This window comes from Trichogramma pretiosum, unplaced genomic scaffold, assembly GCF_000599845.2.
Source record: "Trichogramma pretiosum strain Unisexual culture from Peru unplaced genomic scaffold, Tpre_2.0 scaffold49, whole genome shotgun sequence".
NCBI lineage: Eukaryota > Metazoa > Arthropoda > Insecta > Hymenoptera > Trichogrammatidae > Trichogramma > Trichogramma pretiosum.
The window spans coordinates 488,826-505,261 of record NW_019640811.1 but is presented as its reverse complement, the minus strand read 5'-3'; the positions used below and the strand labels follow the sequence as shown (position 1 = coordinate 505,261).

Sequence of the window (16,436 nt, the reverse complement as noted above, 5' to 3'; positions counted from 1 at the left end):
CGGACTCTTTACAACCCGATCCCACATGTGCTGCTTCTGTATACAACGCAGTACGAACAACGAAGGAGGCGCGACGACCGTGAATGTATTCGCGCGTATATGGGGTCAAGCAAAATCTACGTACATATACGGACCCGGATGATCGGGAGCCGCAGGTAGTAACATGTATCGATAGATTTGCATGCATCAAAGCGCAGCACAAGAGCGACTGATTGTCAATCTGTGTGTCATTGTGTGCGCGCGTAACGTCGCTACCCATATATATACAGTGTCCGCACGGCCATACACGAACGCATACGCACCTATATATACGGAGAGATGGTAATATACAGTTATATTCGCGCGTATACAAGCGTATAAGCCGCGCGCTATATGGTAACGCCTACTGACCATTCCCTCCTCTCGATCGTCTCTCTCTCTCTCTAGCAATCAATTAAGGCATACGTGTGTGCACGCGTGTATGTGTATGATGGCTGATTGCTAGAACGGAGAATGTGTATATATACTGTTCCGCAGTTGTACCGCCTAGATACGTATTTATATCGGATAGATCGTTCGTCGATATGCACACGCGCGTGGAGAGGGGAAAACGATGCTTGTCGAGTTTCGTTCGTTTTTTCCCCTTCTATTCGGCGCTCCGCGACACAGGCAGTGAAAGTGGTCGATAATTTGAAAAGTAAACCGAATCGAGATTGTAAATTGGCACGCGTTAATGACGATCGTCGTCGGAGCGCGGCTGATTTTTCGTGAAAAATATCGAGTGAAAATAAAAAAAATAAAAACAACGCGTGTATCAATCAACCGCACGAGCGTGTGTCAATCCATAGCCGATGAACAATATGCTCCTGCGCGTATAGTTTTTTGCCAAATGCTAATTCCTCGCGTTCGTATGTATAATGTCCAAAGTCAAGAGAGAGAGAAAGAAATGAATACGCTTTGTACTCCAATTTGGCCCCTAAACGTATGTAGCTCGCGTTGAAGCCAATTTCTCGTACAAAAAAAGCATATGCACAAGACTCGGGATAAGGTCGACTCCAATCCGAGAAGCTCAATCTTTCAAAACTTTTCATTCATTATTTCATTCATTATAACGCGCCTGTAATGTACATAGTACACCAGTAGTAGCGGTAGACGACGCGCCGTAACGAATCGACCGTAGCGCACGCTCGAGCGAGCACGTCACAAACGAGCACGAGGGCCTCAATCAAAACAGGGCCATTGATATCGCCCGCGCGCCCTTTGTGCAACGCATACAGACACACATACGGGGTGCGTATAGAGAGTGTTGTTTTTTTCTGAGTACGCTCGCTCGCTCGCGCGGGCGACCAAAAAATTTATTAGTCCGTGGCACCGCACCGATACCGTGTATATTATATGTATTTTGTCCATAAGGTGTCTACGTCGCTCTCTCTCTGTATAGAGGGTGCAGCGTTTCGCGCGTTGGTTAAACCTGTCCGTATAGCAGAGATGATTTACCGATCTCGGGCTGGTTTTTTTTACTCTCTCTCTTCTCGGCAAACGAGTGCCCCGCGCGCCCCAAGTTGTAACAAACGGTTTCGCGCGACGGATCGAGTCGTACTTACAATTGTGTTGTAAATGATTCGTCGAGTGTCGAGGCTTCTCCTTTCTTTTTTTTTTTTTTTTAAGTCGACCTAGCTGCGTGTGTGTTTACGTTTTCAATTTTCAGTATCAGCTCGAGTGTGTAATAATCGGATTGTGCTCGTGTAATTGGCTGTGTTGCACTGCGCGCACTAATACGAAACGAACTAAGAGCGTCGCCCAAAACCAGGGCGAATTTTCATCCCGGAGAAACTGCGCGCGCGCCACAAATTATATCCGTATACAAGTACACACGGAGAGCTATATATAATATTAATGTAACGCGATAGTCGCATGTACAATGCCTCGCCCGAGTGACGCGTGCCGCCGAGGCAGTATACAAGATCGAGCGGTGCCCGCAACAAGCACCCGACCCGGCCAATCTCGAAAAACGAAATTACAAGAGCCTCGAGCTCTATCTCTGTCTCGCAATGATGATCGCAATTTGCGGGGATGTGGGCGTTGCTCGCGACACGCGACCGAAAAACTGCATTTTCGAAATTAATTTTTTTTTCCTTTATTTCGCCGCAATGACTCCTCGCTTTCTGACCGGGCAATGCACGCGCGAGTACGTGTAACGTAGCCTTATCGGCAGGAAACAATCGTTTTTACGTGCCAGTGCACAGCTTGGCCTCGGCCCCCGGCACACGACTCACGTGTCACGCGCGTTACAAACAAAATATGTCATTATATATCGGAAACTGACTGCGTCGCTTATTTCTCCTTTTTTTCTTATGTATGGTTCAATTTAAGGAGGATACAATTTTTTGAATTCTACGCGACTCGAATCCGTTGCTTGTTGAGGCAAGAAAATTTAAGTAACCGAATGTTTTCGATAGCATATTTGGCATTGACAAGGTTTTTTTATGGAGAAATACAAACTTATCATTTTGATTAAATTTATGAGATTTATTTTAATTTATTTTAGGCGACCTTACACCTCCAAACATATGCAAAAATTGTTTCGACGAATTTAATAAGCCAACGAGATTGGCTCTTGACTTACAAAATATATTCAAATACTTATTATGACGTCTCGTCGAACTGGTCATGGTCGCTTTTATAGGATCACGTGTACGCACACGATAACATAAATAAAAATTAATCGTCGCCAGATATTAGGCGCGGGCGTAGACGAGAAAAGGGATTACTCGAGCCTGTGTATTATCATACGTATATAACACGAATATATAATAAACGCAAAGTTAGCCAATCGAGTTCGCATATGGCTGATTTTGAGGAAGGCACCGTGTGTCGTTGTCTCGTGTGGTCCTCGCGCGAGCCAAGCTTGATACTTTATATTGTACTTGGGCATAGCGTATACTCTTGCAAGAGACAAGAGAGAGAGAGAGAGACTAACCTTCTTGAAGGAGCAAAAGAGAGAGAGAGAGAAGATAATCTCAAGGGACCAGCAGCTTCTCCTATCTCTTGCCCATTCAGAAGAGCCACTGTACTTGTAGCGTATATAGGAGCAGCGCAGCACATGCACAGGTGCGCGCGACGTTATATCTTACGACTATTATTCGCTATGTATATATCCTTTCTCGAGAAAGGAAGACCTCTGTGCAGCCAAGAGAAAGAGAGAGAGAGAGAGAGACGGAGGCCTATATAAGTACGTACGATACTGTCTCTTCGTTACACACCCGTACACTCGCCTACGAGGCGTAGCACTTGTGTTATTATAATGTAAAAGGGGTTGATAACTCGGCCGTATCTTTGACGAAAAAATTGCTGCTTTTAGCACATATTTTTCTCTCGCTTCATTTTTTGTTTTTTTTTCTAGTAAATTCAAAGACTCGATGACTTTTCCCACGTACGAGACCACCACGATGGTAAGTCGTATAACGAACATATACACGGATTGTAAATCGTATTACAAGGCTTTAATGATCTCCGTGCACCGAAAAATAATATCGTACAATGATAAAAAGCAGACAGAGACACGCGAGTCGGTCGTGTCGCGCGAGTCTATATATCTTGGAAATCGATGAGAAATATATTCGATAATAAGTAATAATACGAAGGAACGAGAAAAAAAGGAAGAGAACAAGAGCGAAAAATAACAAACGGAAAGGACTTACCGATCGATGATGACAGGATCGCTAGGCGTCTCGTTTCTGTTGCCGCAGCTCTTCTTGTCGCAGCATCGGCTGTAACACAGATGAACGCACACACACGGTTGAGAAAACATCGTCGATCAATTATATATCATTTATATAATATATAAAAATATATATTAAAAGCACACATTGGCGATTATAAAACGTGAGACTATACAGGAACTTTCATATTTATAAACTTCGCTGCTACAATTTTTTTACATCTACAACTCTCGAATTAATTTTTATATATATTATGTGAAGTTAAATATCGAAAAAATTCGTCTCGTGGGATAATCGCGCCCGTGTCTCCTGAGAAAGAGAGAGAGAGATAGATAGAAATTATTTCTCGTCATTTGTTGTAAAATTTCGTACATTACATTACAGCCACACACATAGACTTGTTTTGCTTTTTTTTTTATTCAATCGTTCCCGGCTCTTTTGAAAATCTTGTAAATGCCCCGCGACTCTAGTCCGTAATTAATCGATTATCATAACAAAAAAATAACAACAACGAAGAGAAAATGTATAGATATTATATCCTACCTGCACATGACTTCGTGCGTCAGAAGAACGCGACACATCTCCGGATTCTTGTCCTGTCCCTCGTACATGATAGCCTGTAAACATGGAACACAAACGTACATAAGATGAGTATGAGAAAAAAAATTATATCAATGAAAAATGAAACACAGAGTCGTGCAGTCGTCGTCGCGTCGACGTAAAAAAAATCCTTGCATAAATCCATCATTAATCATCGTCGAGTGTACATACGTACAATACATAATCTTCTGCTAAACGATAAAGAAATCGATGTAAGACGTATCAAATTAGCGAGTTCGGCTATATGAATGCAATAGCACGCGCGATCGAGCTTTTAAACGCGGCTCTCGATATTCGGTGGTAGTGAAAGAAAAAAAAAAACAACGGCGGAGCAGCAGCAGCAGCAGCAGCGACAGAATAAAACTCGAGCTCTCAACCCTCTGTATATTCCAAGCGGTAAAGGAAGGTAATTTAGATGTATAAGCAACAGAGAACTGTAAAGAGCATCGAGGGGGCGGCACAATGTCGGAGTTTTTGCCTCTGCCCGCAGAGCATCTTCACCCCCCCAGATAGATATATCTGTATGCAGCAGTAGCAGCAAATCCGCTAAGCCTCCTTCGCAGCCTTACTGATTGATTTTTATTTAATGACAGCAAAGGCTTCTTGTATACATCGGCGAGGCTTACGCGCGTGCACCGAGGCAAGGAATAATAAAACTTCGACTCGTCCCTTTTTACCCGCTGCGCACGTATATCGACGACGCAGAGTATACAGGTCAAAAGGAGGAAATTTTCGTTTGATGTGGCTTATTGCTGCTGTTGCCTCTGTATGGTTTATTCGAGAGTGACATTAGTCGCTGATCTTTTGGCGGCTTGCGAGCACGAGTTTGGCTTCGTTCTCTCGTGCGCCGTTTACACAAAGTTTTATCATAAATACATTTATATCTAAACGATTCTATTCGTCGCGTTGACTTGTTTGTCAATTTCCGTCGCACAAACATCGAGGTGTATTAATATCGGTGCCAGCACACATGTTACTCTCTTTTACTCGACTCTCTGTCTCTCTCTCGTTGGCTCTAATGGCGAACGGTCATGCAAGGCCAAGTCTTCCGAACGAGAGTAATTGAATGGCATTTTTGACGCGCCTATTCTACTTGCATCGATATAGGCGCCTTATACGAAAATCAATGTCCAATAGGCTATAAAAACGTGCCTCATAAATTTAATTCAATTTACTTATCGATTCTTAATACTCGCCCTCGAGTCGTAGGTATTATATACTCGGTTGAGATTTCATGGTCGCTATTAATGAAAATCGGTAATACTCGCCCTTAATTATTATATACGTATATGCGTATCGCGTGGCTGATATTTTTAATTCAATTTAATGAAATTATGGTCTATAAGTACATAGTTGCACTCATTCACGTGTATTGCAGCACATATCCGCGCGTGACAGGCTCGCGTCCACTGCATGTATGTACATATGTTTTGTTTGCATATCAATTACCTAAATGCAATCCAACGAGAGGTCTATATCATATATTTGCCTTTGCTGGACACCGGCCTAATTGTCGCGTGTTTACGAATTAAGGGTGTAATACGCATAACACATACACGTATGTATGCGTGTGTGTGTCGCGTGTCGCGCGCGATGTATATCCGCCAAATTATACACCTCGCGCGCGGGTGCGATGCGTATCGCGAAGTATACATGTAACAAACTCGAGCGAGAAAGATAATCAACGTTGTTGTGTATCTAGACGAGTGCATTACGCGTAGGTGCAGTTTTTTTTTATTAGCATACACATTACTACGAACTGATATGAAAACGACTAAAAACAGTTTCGATTCGTCGCTACGGAGCTCGATGTACTCCGGGTGCTCGACTTTTGCTATGCATTATAGCCCCAGTTGGCCACGATTCGGGAATCGAAGGTCAACTGCACCACCGTGCCGGCCTTTACATATACAATATTCCTAGCGCGGCTTCGTTCTCTCGTGGATATAGATTATATATATTATAATTATTATCCCGAATCCCGATGTGCCGAGAGCCGGTCTCCGCGGAGAAGCCGCGCTCGGCGTCGTGTGCGCCCCGGTGTGTATAACACGGGGAGACCACAGCACACACCCAGCGAATGTGTGTGGGTATGTGGATATATGTACCTATACAGGAGAAGCGCAGCCCCGAAGCTACTATACTACCACTACTACTACTATGGTCGCGCCGCTGCCGCCGTCGATCCCGCGGGGGCCTTCTTCGCGTCGTTATATACACCCAACAGCGGCGGCGGCAGCGGTGCACTACACTCCGCCTCGCGATCTTCATCCTGACCTTATGTATAGTTTATTTTAAGACGCGTCCCAAAGATGCCCTCAACGATATTCCCCGGGGAATTGACCACCGAGGACCGATAGATGATCTCGCAGACCCTCGCGCCAGCCCGAATTTTCACTTCGCGTCCACTGGCCGCAGGCCACGTACCTTTTGTCTCGCGTGAGGTGCTGCTGCGTGTGTCTGGGCAGAGGTGGCCGAATTTAGGCGCATACGGAGATGATGCACGTATAGTCAGCGTTAACTGGTCAGCAAAAGTATATAGGCTGTCATTTTATACATCGCACTTATACGATTATTTTTACTTTGACGCTTGCAGATTTACGAGTAAAGACGATCGCCATCTTGTGGTAAAAGCTGGATTTAAACGTAATTGAATTGACATACATTTTCTGCGCAAGATGTAACTTAAAAACGCACCTCACGCTCATTAACTTTTTATTCGTGCTTTGAAAAAATTACTTCGTTGACCATAGATGGCACTATGTTCCATTTCGACTGAATTGAAAAGTAACGCAACCAAATCAGAAACCGATTCCGGCGTTTCACCCGACGGAATTATCATCCTCTTAGTGTAGATCCATTTTGTCCCATGCAACGCGGAACGGAAAGGTCAGTCTGCGTGCAAAGGAATTGCGTTTGTCGCGGATCGTTCCGATCCATTTTGTTACGTTCCGTTTTATTACGTTAAGTTCCGTTCAGCTACGTTTCGTTACATTCCGTTCCACGCATACACCGAGAGAACGATTGGTGTTATTGCCCACAAAAATTGGGTTAGGCATGCTCAATGTAGATGAGGCTTAGGTACTCAGATTTGATGGGACGATCACACAATAATGTGTAGCTCGCACACAAAACTGTTATATAGCAGCAACACGGCAACTTGTGGTCCCGCCACCAGGCAACGCATGGCGTACTTTCAATATACCGTCCATGTTTCAGCCTTAAGGCCTTAGGCACTTTCTTTTTATCGTATGGAGGCCTTTAGACACCGCTGACACGTTGCTACTGCGGATACTAGATGGCACCACATAGCAATGGTAGCGCTTTTACAATTATGACCAAAAATACAGTGTAATGAGTACTTCGCTGCTGGAATTTCTCATGATGATTCCTATGGGAAAATCGAAAACTCCCCACATTTTTGTAAGGTTACGCTTTGAATCAATTTTAGCCAGTAGAAGTACAAATAATTTAACCTGACGTGTTTTTTTTTTTTTTTTTTTAATGAATAATTTTTAAATTATAAAATAAGATTTTGAGTTGTGCATAATTTTTTTATTAGTGATATTAAAGACACGAACAAAACATTTTTGAGTAAAGCTACATTTTTATCTATATTCCCGTAAACTTCAGGTTTGATAATTTATAATTAAATTATGCAACAACGCAATAGTTACTTTTCTCAACTGCGAACGTTTCAAAAGTCATCTTGTAAAGTCTTCGAATACTTAACAACGTCTTTTTTACTGAAAATTAAGAGATTGAATACACCGAAATCCAGAGAAAACGCGCGAACAACGAAAAAATCCACTCCAGCTTGAATCCTGCAGGTAAAAAACGCGAATTCCGCACAGGAAGAAAAGTCCCTCTGTCTTAGTCGCAAAAGAAAAGAAGAAGAGAAAGAAGCTGCACCAGTAAATGGCTCAGGAGGACTCGAAGCTCGGGCAATAAAACGAAATAAAGACTGCTGCTGCTGCTCTCGCTTATATGCGCGGGAGCGCACACAGATGCACTGCACACATACACACAGACACACAGCGCCTAGGCTCGAGATAAATTCGGTAAGATAGTCATTCAAATCTTTCTTTCTGCACACGCGCGCGCGTGTGTAATGATTTCCATTCGATTTCCGTAAGCCCCATGGGAATAGTCAATGTGTGTGTGTGTATGTGTCTGCGAAAGTGTGTATGTGTGTGTATGCTCGTACGAAAATACTCTTTCTTTCTTCCCCATTCATTTTTTTTTTTTACATAAGGGAAAGATATACCCGGGCCTTTAAATTCGCTTTCATCCTTATGTATACATGCCCGAGTTGGGATTAACTTATCTTCATCCCGATGTTCTCTTGCACACACATACGCACACGGTACGGTGGCGGTGGCGGTGGCGGTGGCGGCGGTACCTTTTATTATTTAGTCTTCGAAATCGTTAAATACTCATATTTTAGTATTAAGATCGGTCAAAGATTGAAGCATATGCCTGGCCCGTGTATATAATATATGCGTGGGACATCGATAAAAGCGACGCGCCATGATTAGGATCCCGCGCGCAGGCCGAGGGTGATTCCCATATCTTCGATTGCCGATCGCAAATTTAGGGTGCTTTCGAACGTCGTGTGTGTGTCAATCGTAGGTACGTACGCCTACTTATTATATTGGCCAAGCTCTATATTCGATACGATGATATTTTTCCTAAAACGAGATCATTAGAAGCTTGGAGCGGTCCAGTCGTTTTTCAGTCGATAAAAGAAAAGACAGAAAAAAAAACGCGAATCGAAGGAGAAACGATCTGTTTTTTTTTTCAGTGGCGATATAACTCTCGAATACTTGAAATAACCGGGTCTCGAAATCTAGAAGAAGAAGAAGAACCAAGAGAACACCTCTATATGTGCGCGTTATATACACGTGTCTGCGTTCTGTGCTATATGTACATATAACGTGTATTATACGAAAGGCATAAAGTTGGGCTTTTTCTGCAGCCTAACCTCTTTCTCTCTCTCCTTTTTTTCTCGCAGCCAATTATCGCGGATTTATAACGCGCGCGAGCGGTAGACGCGGAGCAGCGGCAGCGGCTTGAAACCCTCTTTTTCCCTTGGCATTATTACCAAATCGAGCGCGGATATTTGCATGTGCCACCGCCGTGTGCACACGTTATGAAGTGGCTCGTAAAATTTCTTTTTCCTCTCTTTCTCTCTCTCTATGTATACGTACGTAATAGTTATACATTCAGGAGGTTCTTTTGCGCTTGAGCTGCTGCTGCTAGCGAGGATTTTTATCGTGATATATGTACTTGCCACGAGAGAGAGAGAGAGAGCAAGCGAGAGATTGTCACGTTTTCCAAAAGGGGGATATATGCCGCAAGAGAGAGAGAGAGAGAGAGACAGAGAAAGAGAGATTCTAAATTGCATATCGTTTGTAGTCGACGTTTGCGTGACAAAAAAATTGACTGTACACCACGAGGATATGAGCCTCGGAAGAGAATTACGAGCTGCTCGTATTGTAAACCGCAAATAGATCCAGCCAATGTACTCCGATAGATAAGTGCGCGCCCGTATAGAGCATGACTTATTTGGCGATTGTGTATAGGTGCGTTTTGTACATTGTACCCTGTATACACGAAATGGAATTGAAAATAGAAATTTGAATCGATTGTCAATTATTTGCGATTCACGGGAGCGAACGATAAAGAATTTTGCTGGACCGAAGTTTCATTGTCTTCCTTTCCCTGACAGATATGTTTAATATTGAAAGAAAAATTTAACATAAAAAATTTATTTAAAAAAAATGACCATTAATTTCTTCTCCATTTATATTAAAAGTATAGATAAGTGCATTTTTAAATTAACTAAAAGTGACCACTTAATTGTTTCAAAAAGATTAAGACCAGTTCTCAAACCATGAAAATAAGATAATATTACTTCAAGTCTCTACCACTAGATGGCGAGTACCTTTATTTGGAAATCTGCAAGAGGCGAAGTAAAAATAAATGTATATAAGTTAAAAGTCAATTAAAAAAACGTACTAGAAACAAACTGAAAAAAATCTTTTTTGGTCGCCCAATAGCTAAGGCTTAAAATGTTGTGCGACAGGAATTTTTTTTATTATTTTATTTTTTTCTGGCAAGGGGTCATTATTAAAATTTTTCCTTCTCTCGAAATAAAAAAAAAAAGAAAGAGGAAAAATAAATAAACACGAGAAAAAAGAAGTGAACGGAGGAAAAAAAAGGAGAGTAGTCGTGAAGCAGCAGTTCGAGTCGATTAATATAAAGGATGGAATCGCGAATCCTTGGACTTCGCTTAGTAATTTAATCAGCTAAAACTAACACACAGTACTTTTGCGAGCCTCGTCTCTGTACCTATATATACGTGTAATACTTGCCGTTCGTCGTGCAAGAAAACGAATGGACGGGCCAAGCGATCCGAAGATGATTTAATCTCGCTAAAACGGCTCCGTGGAGCGTGCAGCAGCAGCAGTAGCAGCCGTGTGCCCTCCTTTTTTCCATCATTCTACCCAATCTATCCCTTTTATATATAGACATCCAGATAGATAGATATAGCTGCATCACGAGGACAAGGGCTTTTGTCGTTAAGCTCTGGAGGTGGATCGAACTACATATATAAATGTACGTGTAAAGGGCTAAATAATTCGATCGTCCGAAAGCGAGAGTAAATTTGCTCCCGCCTAGAGGAAGCCTCGTCGATTCCTCGGCTATTCCATCGCGAAGATTGCCGAGTATATATGTCGTATTTGATTAGCACCGGAGGAACGTCTCGAGCTCGTCCTTTCGCTCGTGTTTCGATCGTTCCTCGGCGTGCGTATAAATTATTATGATTTTTCACCGCGTGTATACGAATGCATTCTACAGCGTGTCTCTGCGCTCGTACTTGGATGCTCGCTCTCCATCGGCTTATCCGAGCGCTGGATCTCGATTTCGCAGGCGCGTGTCTGTACGGAGCAACCCCTTCGCACTTACTTACTCGCGTGTATAGATATATATATATATACGTAGCCGTGTATACATGTATGTACGTACAGAGTACGTACCGGAGATAAGAAATAACGTCATTGTTTGTATACGTGTAGATACCGGGGTAAGCTCTACATAAGGAATGCATTAACGGTATTATTACCGGCTCCGAAAGGGAGGGTCGCACCGACGCACTGTGTGTGTGTGTGGGAAGCATATCTCGGGCGCTGGACTAAGTATTACTACTTGCTGATACACGTTTCGTGTGGCACGAGCATTTCTTAGTTTTCTTTATTTTGGGACATTTTTTCAATTGCATCGATTGTATTGGGGCAAGAAATCATAGTAAAAAAAGAATTCTATCATAAAACTCAAATAGAGCATACTCATATAGAATTATTTTTAATACGTCACTTGTAGATTTACATGTAATGGTAATCGCCATCTAGGGGGAAAAAAATTTACAGCGTTTAAGTACGGTATTAAACATCAAGCCAATCTTCAATCAAAATGTTTAAATTTGAGTTAAGGATCAAATTAAAGAAGAAATATTTTTAAACTAAATCTTTGCAAAAAGATCAATAAAAACAGATATACTTGCACCAATGTATACAATTTCTTCTACTTTGCCACTTTGCAGATTTACAGAGTAAGACACTCGCCATCTGGCGGTGAAGGATTAAAGTGGTATCGTATTTACATTGATTAAGAACTGGTATATAATAATTATTATGTCATTTTCTGGTTATTTAAGAGTTGTTTAACATTTGTGACATAACCGAAATAAAAAATTGTAGAAAACAATCCAATTAATATTCATGTATTTTAAAATTTTTTAATTGTTTGGTCATTAAAAAGTCTGTAAGGTTTATTTGCAATGACTGTCGAATTTAATTGACTGAAGTTTGTTCCTGATGTTAGTAGCTACAACACGGAATGCTTTAAATCCTGCTCTGTAAAATTTTTACTGAATATTTTACTTTACTCGTAATTTTTTGTGGCGGGTTACAGAACATCAACATCAATTTTAAAAAAATATTGAGTAAAAATTTCTAAAAACCGAATGAAAATTTTGATTTTTGAATGGATTTTGCTGTCCTCTTATAAATTGCTGATATTGTTTGCGCTGTTTATTCTAACCTGGATCTTTATATACTTTATATACATGCAACGTTAAGGAAATACTGTCGAGAAATCAACCCAGCGGAAAATTAAACGCTCGCATACCAGTTCGTAGATAATATGTATACACGCGATATACAAGCGCAACGGCCACCAGCTCGCAGTATTTATACACGAAAACGGTGTCAAGCTACTACGTCGTCGTCGTCATCGTTGCAAAACTGATCCGCTACGTATCTTTTTTTTTGCATCGCAACTGCGTAATAATCATCAATGGCCACAACGAACTCGAACTGTCGGTATGTATAGGCAGCGCTGGTATTGCAAGTGGCGTCTGCGCAGCGAGATCGGCCCGATTGACTATAATATATACCGCGACAGTTTTGCGCGGCAAGGTATCGTTCCGACACATTGTAATTGTGCATTTTCTTTTGAATAATAATACATGTAATAAAAAAATAATTTACTTAAAATTATAGTTTGATTTTGTGCGCTTACAAATTAAAGTACACAAGTACGCGCAGAGACGATCGATGATTCAATGATGGATATTAGAATTTACTTTAATACGGTGTATAAATATTTATACTTTACCTGTTTGGTGACTGAATCAATGAGTCTAACAAATATGTCCTGTTCCTGTCTGACACCTGTAAAAGAACAAATAATTATTCAATTTAACGATCGTTCAACCATTATTCAATAAAATAAGTTAAATATCAACGTATGAAATAAAACTCCTAGCGAACGTTATACATGTAACACCTGAAGTGCAAAGTTTATATAATATAATACGTGCAGAGCAGCAACAGGCGCCGCGTAAGAGAAAGAGAGCGCCGAGCGATCCGTACAATGCGGGGCAAGTGCGTCTTTTTCTCTCTTTCGCTCGGTTTTTTTTTTGGGTTGCAATTGGCACGTGCGCGGCACTTAATAACGAACAACGCAGCTCCTCCTGCTGCTGCTGGAGCTTAAATATATAAACGCGCCGCGTTAATTTATCGCCTCTCCTAATTGTCCGTATCCACACGGCACAAACTGCGAGCGCCGCGCGAGATACCGAACGTTCTCTCCTCTTCTGTCGCCGAGTATATATAGCTCTCGAGGTGCTTCGCTTTTGTTTTTTGTCTCTCGCGGCGTACTTGTCACCAGCGCGCGCGTTTCATAAGTATACGCAAGACGATAAACGCATCGCGGCAGCTTGATTAATAGCTTCGGCGCGGGGGTTTTTCACGCGCGGGATCGGAATTATTTTTTAATTTTTTTTTCTTTTTGGGTTCGTTCACATAATAATTCGTGAAATTAGCGCGCGATTCTTGGTACTTGATGAATTTCATAACGATGGTGCGATATTTCATACCTATATAACGGCTAATAATTACATCTCCATAGTAAATCAAAGAACTCGCGCGCGCGGCCATGATGCAGGTGAATTTCAATTGTCTCGCAGCCTCGAGCTTTCTATGCGTACGCGTCCATATACAATATATGTATATATGTAACATGACTTTGGGAAATAATCCCGCAAGGCAAAGGGGTGAGCGTTATTATATACGCGGTCCATAGCAGCGCTGTCCGAGGCGAAAGTCGACTTCAAGACTTTCTCGCTCCCCCTCGGACCGAACTAATAATATCCCATGGTCGAAGAAAACCACCACTGGTAGCTTTCAACTTCGTGTACATGTGTACGGGCATTTGCTGCTGCCCGTCGTAAGCTAGCCACTCTCTAGCTAGAAATTCTCAAGTTCAACTATTCCAAACGTTGCCGAGTGGAGTTGCGCATCTCCACCTCGGTGCGGTATATATATACAGAGCTTAAGGGTGCGGGATTATGATACGCTCGGTCGCGCAAATTACCCGTCCGAGCTACTACCGCTGCTGCTGCCGGACTTTGGCTATTTCGGAAGTTGCAGGCTGGCTTTCACCGGTATGCTGGTGTATACGTGTAAGGGGCGCGTCGGGCGCACGACCGCGAACTTATATTATTAAATTGAATTTTATATCGTATCGTCTGCGGCGCGTGTATGGTGATGGTAACGGTGTAAAATTTCGCGCCAATATTTTTCCTATACATGTCGATGTACGTGCCTATGTCTGCACTTGTATAATAATAAATATATATAGACGAGAGAGATAGCTAAATCTAGACGAAAAAAAAATTGCACCCAGTGCATTAACCTCTTTCTTTCTCTTCTCTCTCATTTTTATCGGGAGACGGACTTCCTTGATGCGCCTGCAGCATGCGTACATATACTGTATATATATAAATGCGTTATTCGCGCTCCGCGACTATCTCAAAGGCCTCGCCGACGACGGAGCCTACATACAAGAGGAGCTGCGCCTGCTGCTTGTAGGTATATGACAAAAAGCGCACACGCCGATGCGCGCAACGCAAGGACAGAAAATGTTTTTGTATGCGTGCTCGGTGAAGAAAGAGATGAAAAGAGAGGCGCAGACACACATTTATCGAGAGATATTCCCCCGAATATGGCATCGAACTTTGATGTACATTACGAGCTGGCTGCAAGCGCGCGGTATTATACACAGACGCGCGCGCACGTGCCCTGCTTCGCTTATTATATTCGGGGAGGGCTTATTTATTATTGCGTATATTATTATGTATCGCGGACGGCGTCTTTCTCGTTGGTTCGATTCGTTAAATTTCAGCAAAAATGATAATATTCAATTATGGGATAAAAAAAGTCGACTCGAAAGTCGGTGTGGCAAAAGTTGATCATTTTTATGATATTTGTGCCGCATAGTGTAATAATATGGGATACGCCGTCGTCGTCGCGCGCGCGCGCAATTTAATTAGTTCGGAGATGGTCAATTGTCGCTGCCGTACTGCAGCTGGATTTGCAATAACCGTCGATTACGCTCGCTATATAACTCTAATGCTTATTAAAGGCTTTAAAGGACTTTTACAGTCGCGCGTCGCGAATGCGTAATGGCAAAAAATCGAGGACGGTGTCTGCCGTGCCGTATAGACTGTCTACACGTATACATTATTATACTGCACACACACACACATGGCTGTTTATACGTCGTCGTCTCAAAGCCACCGGTCGAGTTTTAACGAAGATTCGAGGCGTATTTTCGATCGCCGAGTAAGTATTGCCTTATACGTACAACGCGTTTGTTAATCGGTCGCCAATGCGAGCACTCGAGAATTTGAATAAAGACACGCCTAAAGCTCACCGCGCCACAATAGCGCCGAAGGTGCGAATTCCGCAAAGTACAATTGCATTAAGTCGTCAGTCGTCGTCGGGAATTTTTTTACATACGAAATAAATCAAATCACTTCTCGCTCGTCGTCGTCATCGTCAACGTGAATATCTCTTGCTCTCGTTCGCGCGTTAAGCGTCACATATTAATGAAATCCCATCTCGCGCGAGCTCACGTATTATTATGCTACGTATGTATATGTGATATATATAATCCCTCGAGAGACATGTAGGCGCGCGTACACACACACATATGCAGCATGATCTATCATTTAACTCGAGCTCTCGAGGCCGCTCGAATGTCACACGGCATAAATTACGACACGTAGAGCTGCTGCAACTGCTCAAGAAATCTTTCTCTCGTTTTTCGGCTTCGTGGCCGCGCGAAATATGTTTTTCATATAAACGCGCGGTGTATGACAAAAACGCGAATTCAGTTAGGTGCTCTTTCCGCGGCTGTTTGGGTGTATATAATACGAAGAAGAATTCGCCGCGCGTCGGTCGTCGTTGTCTCTCAGCCGTCGCCGAAAAATTTCATATATACGCGCGGTGCAAAATGTTTGTTCTCCTCTTCTCCGGCTCGGCTGCTGCTCTACCACTGGCAAGCCATGGAATGTTGATGGCCCGTCATCGTACGCGTGACGAAGACGACGACGACGACGACGAAGACGACGATTGGAGTAAGATAGAAGTGTGTAAGAAGCGTGCGACATTCCGATCGATTCCATCCACGACGACGAAGACGACGACGAAGTTGCAGCAGTGTAGCGAGCGGAAAAGAGAAGAAGACGAAGAAGAGGCTGTTGATGCCTACTTACTTGGCCTT

The 16,436-nt window shown here is 42.6% G+C and overlaps 1 protein-coding gene across 6 annotated transcripts in view; it reads right to left on the bottom strand.

Annotated features, from left to right (window-relative positions):
• The window catches only part of LOC106655880 (transcription factor collier), a 93,719-nt gene that overhangs the window by 63,915 nt on the left and 13,368 nt on the right, over positions 1 to 16,436 (bottom strand). For all 6 annotated transcript variants that reach the window (XR_002763569.1, XM_014376469.2, XM_023461142.1 and 3 more), the window contains exons 4-6: positions 12,984 to 13,039; positions 4,245 to 4,318; positions 3,681 to 3,749 (exon numbers count right to left, since the gene is read on the bottom strand). Coding sequence is in view for 5 of the 6 variants with exons in the window: in XM_014376469.2 (XP_014231955.1) it covers positions 3,681 to 3,749; positions 4,245 to 4,318; positions 12,984 to 13,039 (199 nt within the window). In the remaining variant the exon portion in view is untranslated. The remainder of the gene's footprint in view (positions 1 to 3,680; positions 3,750 to 4,244; positions 4,319 to 12,983; positions 13,040 to 16,436) is intronic.